Here is a 10000-nt window from a genome sequence, read left to right as displayed (position 1 = left end):
GGAAAAATATCATATCACGATTTTTTATAGAAATATCACGATTCACGATTTTTATCCCGATTCTTTGTTAGTTTTACTATTTTGGTTTTACAAGTTGTCTGAGCATTACAGCCAAACTAGAAAGACAAAGATGCATGGCAGATATTTAGGCCAAAGTGGGTGAAGATAAAAAATCTTTGTCATTATTTTATTTTTCTTATTAAAAAATAAGAACAAAGATACACATTACAAATACACATAATATACAAATAAAACAAACAGTGCTTTATTTCCAGGTACAATAGGTGTATTTAGCAGAGCATTCAATGAAATTGAATGAACAAATATAAAAATAAAACACTACATAGACTGATTCCTAAAGCAACTGTATTAAAGTTTTTCAGTCAAGAATAGTGAGGGGTTTTTCTCTTTGTGTTTTGTTGTTTTGTTAACGTTAAATGAATAGTTCCCCCACAAATTAATATTCTGTCATCTGTCTGTCAATTCTGTCATAATGTTGTATTTTTATATCATCATTTACTCAAAAGTTGTTTTAAACCGGAATGAGTTTCTTTCTTCTGCTGAACATAAATGCCATTTTGAAGAAGGTGGAAAACCAAACAGTTGCTGGTCCTCAGTGACTTCCATAGGATTTTTCTTTCCTACTATCAAAGTCAATGTAGACCAGCAACTGTTTGGTTTTCCACTGAGTAAATAATGACAGAAATTAAATTTTAGGGTGAACTATCCCTTTAATGACAGTCGGCAGCACGTTTAGTGTCCTGTCCCTTTAAGAGCTGCACGCATCTAATATACAGTACAGGCACGCATCCGTTTCTCTCTTAACTATTTACTTTAATTTTAGAGATAACCAACTCAGTCTGTATGTAAACCTTGTGTGTTTTGACAGTATTAGCGCAAAAGATAACTTAGTTGAGTAATCAGGTGCTGTTAGACAGGCTTTTAGTGCGCGTGCTTCAGGTGTATGCACTCAGAACAAGCGCACGTCAGACCAGCGCGCGAATTAAACATTTAACCAGCAAGGCTTGTGTGCAAATAATGTACTTTTGCGATCGCGAATAAGTGCAGTGTCCTGTCTGAGTAACTCTACTGCTGTATGTCGTGTTGTACAGTACATAGAGACGGCGGCGCCAGAACTGTATTTGACAATGTGCGCGGTAGCGCGATACTACGATATTTCTTAAAAAGCAGATCGTGGAGACATTTTTATCGTCCACGATCAAAAATCGTCATATCGCACACCCCTATCTGAAGTGGGTCTTTTATTTTGACAGCGCTAAGAACATCAGTGCCTGAGCACAGAGCTCCCATTCTCCATCTTCATTACTTCTTTATTTACATCTTTATTTATCTTTATTTACAGTTTTTTCAGCTGCTTACACACATTTTCAAAATTTTGCCTCTTTTTTTCAAAACTTTACACACAAATCCAAGAACTGCACACAAAATGCTAAATATCACAAACACATCTCTAAAGCAAACACCTTTGCCATAATATTAACTCCTGTTAGATTTGTGTGTGTTTCATAGAGAACTGTGTTGTGTTTTGCCAAATGAAATTGAAAACAGAGTCAAAGGCTGAGAATTAGTGTCTGGTTTTGCAGATTTGGTGTGTGCTTCTGCTGTTTGAGTGACAGCTTTCAGAAACTGTGTCACAAGTAAAGATTTAGCATGTAAGCATCTGAAAAACTGCAAACAAATATGATTCCCAGAGCACACAAACTGCTGGTTACACTGTTACACTTCATATATTTATTCATTCATGAAAAATACTACAGCGAAATTACTGAAATCAAGAAAATGCCATCTGCTGAGAGAAAGACTGACCTCTGAGTCCAGGTGAGCTTCCAGGTCCACCATCAGGAAGATGTAATCCACCGGGATCGAGGACACGAAGTCCACGAGGAACCAGCTCTTCAGGTAGCGCTGGCGGATGGCCTTGGGGTCCAGAAGGATCTCCGTACTGTCCTCTTTCACGATCCCGGTGCGGAAGTTCAGCACCAGATCCACCAGGAAGAGTGTGTCCGACACCACGTTAAAGATGATCCACGGAGGAGTGTTCTCATCCTTGAAGAAGGTGATTCCCACCGGGAGGATGATGAGGTTTCCCACCATCAGCATCAGCATGAGGAGATCCCAGCAAAACCTGCTCGGAGACAGAGTTTGAGCATCTCCATTAACGAAAACACACTTCACCGCTGAAAAACAGTGTGTAATAAGAGTAGCATGTCTGAATCAGTATTCATTAAAAAGGAAACAAGGAATGTCATGGAATTTGGCAACATTCGGATGAATGAATCAAAAGTAGGGCTAGTGTGTGTGTTAGAGCTGGAGTCAAGTCCAAGACCAGGACTAGTTGAGATCGAGTCAAGACCGAGTCCAAAGAGGCTCAAGTTCAAGTCGAAAAATTTCGAGTCCAAGTCAAGAAAAAAGGATCCTCTTCAAGACCACATACTCAATTATTGATAATGTATGTGATGCGAGAGACAGCATATCTTCTATTCTAAGAAAATAATTTAGCATTATTATTTGTAATGATCAAAAAGCCTGTGCAAAGTATCAACTCTGTAGGACAGGGGTCTTCAAACTAGATCCTGGAGGACCAATGCCCTGCAGACTTTAGCTCCAGCTGGCTTAACACCCCTATCTGGAAGTTTCTAGTGTGTCTAGTAAGAGCTTGATTAGCTGGTTCAAGTGTGTTTAATTAGGATCAAATTATTTTTATTTACTGTATTTACATTTTATTTACTTTAGGTACACAGCAAAACATCCAGGGTGAAATGAACTCTGCTGGGAGCACATGTGAGACCACACTCAAGAGTGTTGAATTAACACTGAAGCAGAGCTACAGTTAATGACGTAATTAAGAGATTCACTGAGTGCTGATTGACCATTATTGAAGACACCTAATGTTAACGAGCAGAATCACCAAAGAAGAAAATCACAATTTCTGTCACCATTATAGTGGTCAGCGTTTACTTTAGTTGGACTCTTGACCCTTATATTTTTAAAGTTAGATTTTGTTTGGCTGCAGTAACTGAGTTCCAACAGAGAGACAAACACAAAGGGGTCATATATAGAGCCCTTCGGACATGCGAATGTGGTTTTGTTTGGAAGGAGAAAAAAAGCATAATGCTGGACTCGGTCGAGACCAATGAGAACATTTGGCGAGTCCAATAACCAAGTCCGAGTGCAAACACCAGCGAGTCCGAGACCATAGAAACACATCTCGAGACCGGACTCCAGTACTACAGCCCTAGTGTGTGTGAATGTGAATCTGCATGTTGTGTTTTGCTTTACTACATGCACTGAAACACGTCTGCATCTCACTGTTTAAGCACATGAACTTCATCTGAGACTCACCTCAGCAGCATTTCACCATGTGCTTTGTGAAAACTATCAGGAGATGCACATAAATCTCAAAGACCTTCACCACAACCCGCCAAAATAAAAGCTTGGTTTAACTTGAACAAATTGTTACAAAAATGTATCGATACTTCTCAAAGCAATAATAATACTAATAAAACAGCAAAAAAGTATTTTAAAAAATATCACAATATTTATTCCATGTTTTAATGTAAACTGTAACTGTGCAGCACTTGTAAGAAAATGAAAGGATTTTTCACTATCCCACCAGACAGCAAAGCGACTCGACTGCAGTGTAATGCAACATGAAGCTGATCACGTCTTCTGTCTCCGTTCATGTTTCAGTCGCTGTGTCTGTCTGTAAGAATCTGATTATCTCTGTCTGCGGTTATGACATCAATATTATTGATCATCTCCCTATGAGAGATTCAGAGCTGCATGGAGTGATAACACAGTAATGCAGGAGTCCAGCTGAGCTGTTTGAGTGTGTGCAAGTATGAGTGTTTTTGAGTGTGCATGTGACTGTGTGTGTGTGTGTGTGTGTGTGAGTGTGTTTGTGACTGTGTGTGTGTGTGTGTGTGTGTGTGAGTGTGAGTGTGTGTGTGTGTGTGTGTGAGAGTATGCATGTGACTGTGTGTGTGTGTGTGTGTGTGTGTGTGTGTGTGTGTGTGTGTGAGTGTGAGTGTGTGTGTGTGTGTGTGTGTGTGTGTGTGTGTGTGAGTATGCATGTGACTGTGTGTGTGTGAGTGTGAGAGAGTGTGTGTGTGTGTGTGTGTGTGAGAGTGTGTGTGTGAGTGTGTGAGTGTGTGTGTGTGTGTGAGAGTGTGTGTGTGTGTGTGTGTGTGCATGTTTATGTGGTTTATGAGGACACAAATTTGTATAATGACATGGGTATGACAGAGGTATTACAATATGAAGGTGGTTTATGAGGACACTGCCTATGTCCCCGTAATTCAAAAGGCTTAAAAAACATACTAAATGGTGTTTTTTTGAAAATCTAAAAATGCACAAAGTCTCCTGTGAGGGCTAAGTTTAGGTGTAGGGTTGGTGTAGGGCAATAGCACACACAGTTTGTTCAGTATAAAAACCATTACGCCTATGGAGAGTCCCCATAACCCACAAAAACCAACATGTGTGTGTGTGTGTGTGTGTGTATGCATGTGACTCTGTGTGTGTGTGAGTGTGTTTGAGTGTGTGTGTGTGTGTGTGAGTGTGTGTGTGTGTGAGTATGCATGTGACTGTGTGTGTGTGTGAGTGTTTTGTAATGATGGCTGCTGTCACACTATGAACAGCTCAAACATCCTGATGTTAAACCATTTCTGGAGAAACTGGGACACTTGAGCAGGTCTCAGCTCTCACACACTCACACACTCTCACACACACACACACACACACACACACACAAACACACATCAGGTGTGTGCGTTCAATCAGCGATCAGTAATAATGCTCATAATTGTCAGCAGACGGTCAGGAGTGAGTTTGAACCATTTAACTGACTTATTCTGCCTCATTTCTTTATTCATAGTTCCAGTTTAACGTAATTGAAACGGTAGCTGATTGAATTATGCATTATGCATACATTGGATGAATTATGCATCACATTATGAATATTTGATCCATGCTCATTTCTGACAGCAGACAGACTAATTGTGCTCATATGCATATTCAGATGTCGCTCAGCTGTCTGTCAGCTGGAACACTCAATATTAATCACATCTGCAGCACACGTGTGTGACCTCCCTAGCAACATCTTAGCAAACAACCAAGCAACACCTTAGCAACCATCAAGCAATGCCCTAGTGACCCCCGGGATCCAATAGATGTTTTCTGTTGTCTGAGAGCCAGTGGGAATACTCCAGCGGGAAACTGCAGCTATATTTAGAGTGGCAGGTTTGATTGGATTACAGAGGGGCCAGGCAGCAGGGGTCCTTATGCAGACAATCACCTCACTCTTCAGTTTGGGTCCAAACCAGAGAAAAGATCAGCAGCTTCAGTCTGTAAGTGACCACACTGCATCTAATCTCAACTGTAAGCCTGAATGTCTGTCTGTCTGTCTGACTAATTTAGTCTGCTCTCTGTCTCTCTGTCTGTTTCCAGCTGGCATTAACATCTGTTCAGAGACACGTACAAAACACTGTGATCTGATCACTGAAACGCACTCACAGAAGCATCGCTGGACACACTCCTGCTCACCTGTCAATCACCCGCTGCTCTAAAACCACTTACATGCAGTTTATAAATACAAGATTATTCATCATTTGGAGAAACTATATGCTTAAGACTTCACAGAATCATTATCTGACATCAACAAGAAGTGCATCTCAGAAATAACAGTAATTCTTGAGCTCAGAATAACATTTGGGAGAAACTTTTTGCTGACAGTAAGTGAAAGCTTGGGGTCAGTATAATTTTTTATACTTTTATTCATCAAGGACGCATTAAATTGATCAAAAGTGACAACATTTATAATCTTACAAAATATTTCTAGCTCATTTCAAACAAATGCTATTCTTTTGAACTTTCTATTCATCTGTGAATCCTGAAAAATAAAATGTATGAGCATTTCCACAAAAATATTGTGCAGCACAACTGTGTTCAGCATTGATAATAATAATAATGTCTGTTGATCAGTAAATCAGTATATTATAATGATTTCTGAAGATCATGTGACACTGAAGACTGGAGTAATGATGCTGAAAATACAGCTGCGCATCAGAGTGTGTGTTCCACGAGGGGAAAAAAAATATAAAAAAAGTAAATGATGTTTATCTGAAAGTGTAACAATGCAAACAGGTTTTCTGTAAGGGGTAGGTTTAGGGTTAGGGGATAGAAAATATCATTTGGTGAGTATAAAAGTAATAGAAGTCTATGGAAAGTCCCCACAATTCACAGAAACAAACGTGTGTGTGTGCGTGTGTGTGTGTGTGTGTGTGTGTGTGTGTGTGTGTGTGCACCTGAAGTCGCTGTAGGGGTGTATGATCCAGACTCCGGCTGATCTGAGTCTCTCCTGCTCCAGAGCCACGGCCTTGTGGCTGCCGAACATGCGGAGCGAGAACTTGTTGACGCCGGGCTGCAGCATGGCTCCGAACTGCCTCTGGATGAAGGTGGACTGGTTCGAGTAACTGTAATCCTCGCCGTCCAGCCCCGGTCCGGTCTCCGGTGTCCCAGCCGCCGTGGTGGTGGTGGTGGTCTCGGGTCCGGTGGCGACCACGATCATCCCGGTGCCGGAGGAGGAGGAGGACGCCAGAGCGGCTCGGGAGGCGAAGCCCACAGAGCGGTGCACGGTGGGCGGCGCGGAACCGGCGTGCGGCAGAGGGTTGGTCGGGGTTCCGGCGGCGGTGCCCGGTCGAAACGGGCCGGTGTCACGCGTGGAGCTCATGATGGAGAGACGGCGGTCGCCCTCCAGAGACGCCTGGGAGAGACGGTAACCGGGAGACGGCAGGCTGCTCTTACTGCGCCGCTTAGAGTCTCCGTTCCGCGCGGAAGCCCCGGTGCCAACATCCATGCCAGCGCACACTCACACACTCACTCACTCACTCACACACACACACACACACACACACACACTGACCTGTTGTTACTCTTCTATCAGATAAACACCGGTATGTTCGCTCTCTGATCGGTCAAAATGAGCTATAGAATGATATATTCTATATGATATATATTCTCCTTCACGCTTCCTCCGGAGGACGCCTCGCCCCGCCGCGCCGCGCTGCCCTCCGACGGCTCCACATCGCGTTCGAACGCCCTTGAATTGACGCTCCGTTCGTCCTTGACGCGCCGTCCGTCATTTCTCCTCATTTCTCCGTGTCCTTGAGGCCCAGGCGCTCCGAAGCGCACCGACACTGGCCAGCATCTCCGTGATTCGGTGATTCCTGCCTCTGGTTGTCACGGTGATGTGTCGCGCTCAACAAACACGCATATATAAGAACGATGGGCAATCATACGCACACACACCGGTCAGTAAGATGCGTGAAGGCGCATCATCATCATCTGATGAGAAACGCGCTGGAGCTGAGTTTTTCTTTCTGAAACGCGCGATTATCAGGTTATCATCCTGTCACTTGTTGAGCTTCACCCGCTCGCAGCGTCAGATTCCGGATCGCGCGTGACGGAAGGACGAACGTGGTATTAAACAAATATGAAATCAATGTATGAGCGCGTGAGGGTCTGTTGCCATGGCAGCAGCAGTATCAGCATCACCCGCTGTCACCCGCGTGCTCAGGTATGAGTGCGCGTCACCATGACGACACGGAGGCGGGAGGACAGAGATAATTAGACAGACAGAGAGAGAGAGAGTTAGACAGACAGAGAGAGAGAGAGTTAGACAGACAGAGAGAGAGAGAGAGAGAGAGAGAGAGAGAGAGAGAAAGAGAGAGATTTAGACAGAGACTGTCCTATAACAGTCCCAACGCTCCACAGCAGAGCCCGGCCCAGCCAGACAGACCGAGCTACGCCCAAGCTGCCAGCGGAGGAGCGAGCCGAGCTAGCGCTGAACTCCACGACATCCAACACATGCTGAGTATCATCTGCTCTCACTTACTCACACACAGTGGACAGTGGTAAAAAAACAAACAAACTTAAATATACCATTTACCAAGGCACATTCTTAGTATAAGTGTACATGTAATTTAAAATGGATTTGTTGATGTTCTTGAGTTCCTATAACATTACTTCCATCATTCATTATTTTCTTTTACTCTGTTGTATGTTTGTATCATTCTCTTTTCTCAAAATGGCAAACAAACCATACCGATTATTTTAAAAGTTTGTGATGAAATGAATATTCAAGGTCTAAACTCCTCAGTCTTTGGCCTAAAAAGTAGAAATTCTGACTTTATGAAAGAACTTGAAGACATAGATGTCATCATCTTACAGGAGACCTGGTGTAGAGGAGATGTGTTCACTGGCTGTCCCTCGGGATACAGAGAGATAATATTACCATCAGTCAAACTCCCATCAGTCACACAGGGGAGAGACTCGGGAGGGATGATTATCTGGATTAAATCTGAACTGGCCATAGAATTAGTTAAGAGAGATCAATACCACCTGTGGCTGAAAATACAAAAAGGAATAATATCAGCATCTCAGCCTGTTTTCCTTTGTGCCATATATATACCCCCCCTCGAGTCTCCGTATTTCCAAGAGGAAACCTTTCAAAACTTTGAACAAGAAATCAGCCATTTCCAGGCCCAGGGAAACGTGCTGCTTATGGGTGATTTAAACGCTAGAACCGGAGAAGAATTAGATTTCTTAGAATCACACGGTACCAGATTGATCACTGGCAATAACGACTTGTACCCTTCTTACCCCGCCAGAGAAAACTGTGATCAGACAGTGAACGCTCACGGACGGCAGCTGCTGCAGCTCTGTACATCGTCAACGGAAGACTGCGAGGAGACTCGCTCGGCCGATACACCTACAGCTCAGCTCTCGGTAACAGCACTGTAGATTATACCATCACAGATCTCCACCTTTCCTCTTTGAGAGCATTCACAGTCAAACCCCTGAAACCTTTCTCAGACCACAGCCAAATCACACTCTATATAAAGCAATCTGAAACATCCCCCACACCAGTTAGGACACTATATCAAATGATCAAAATTATGTCATTCAGATGGACAGAAAACAGCGCCACAAATTACATCAATGCTGTTGAATCTCCAGAAATACAGTCCCTCTTACACTCATTCCAAACACAGGCATACCCTAAAAATCAACTCGGCATCAATCAGGAAGTACAAGATCTAAACAACATATTATACAAAACAGCACAAAAGAGTCATTTGACCATTGTTAAACCAAAGTAAAAATGTTTAGATACTGACAAATGGTTTGATTTGGACTGTAAGGCTCTGAGAAAAAACCTCAGAAATCTATCAAATCAGAAACACAGACAACCAGATAATCCTCCGCCTTCATTACTGTGAGGCACTAAAACTATATAAAGCCACACTCCGGCGGAAAAAAGCACAGTTTTTGCAAAACCAGTTTGAAGAAATTGAAAAATCTATAAATTCACACAAATTTTGGGATAAATGGAAATTATTATACAAACCAAATCAAGAAACTCTGGCCATCCAAGATGGGGAGACGTGGAAAACTCATTTCCAAGAATTATATAGCCCAACCCAAATAATTAATAAACTAGACCATTTAGAAAGATCGATTAAAGCGAATCAAAACCCCTTAGATTTCCCCATAACAATGAAAGAATTGGAAGATAAATTACGGGTCCTTGAGCCCAAGAAAGCCTGTGGTGTCGACAGCATCCTGAACGAGATGCTGAAACACACAGAGCAAAGCTTCAAACTGGCCATGCTAAAACTCTTCAATGATGTTCTGTGTGTCGGGTTCTTCCCTGAGATCTGGAACAAGGGCCTCATCAGCCCCATTCACAAGAACGCAGATAAACTAGACCCCAACAACTACCGAGGCATCTGTGTGAACAGTAACCTGGGGAAGGTGTTCTGTAGCATCTTAAACACCAGACTGTTACACTTCCTTACGAAGCACAATGCCTTGAGTAAATGCCAAACTGGCTTTCTTACTAAATGTCGCACATCCGATCACATTTTTACATTACAAACACTAATTGACAAATATGTACATCAAAACAAAGGTAAATTTT

At 42.7% G+C, this 10000-nt stretch overlaps 1 protein-coding gene across 1 annotated transcript in view; it reads right to left on the bottom strand.

Annotated features, from left to right (window-relative positions):
* The window catches only part of LOC306878594 (uncharacterized protein), a gene marked incomplete at its 3' end in the record, with an annotated part of 23449 nt that extends 16605 nt beyond the window's left edge, over positions 1–6844 (bottom strand). The window contains exons 1-2 of the mRNA XM_079431016.1: positions 6324–6844; positions 1828–2146 (exon numbers count right to left, since the gene is read on the bottom strand). Of these exons, the coding sequence (XP_079287142.1) occupies positions 1828–2146; positions 6324–6748 (744 nt within the window). The 5' untranslated portion in view covers positions 6749–6844. The remainder of the gene's footprint in view (positions 1–1827; positions 2147–6323) is intronic.
* Between the last annotated feature and the right edge of the window lie 3156 nt (positions 6845–10000).

This window comes from Barbus barbus (assembly GCF_936440315.1).
Source record: "Barbus barbus genome assembly, chromosome: 12".
Lineage (NCBI taxonomy): Eukaryota > Metazoa > Chordata > Actinopteri > Cypriniformes > Cyprinidae > Barbus > Barbus barbus.
Note: the sequence above shows the minus strand (reverse complement) of the source record. Positions and strands in the feature narration are given on the sequence as shown.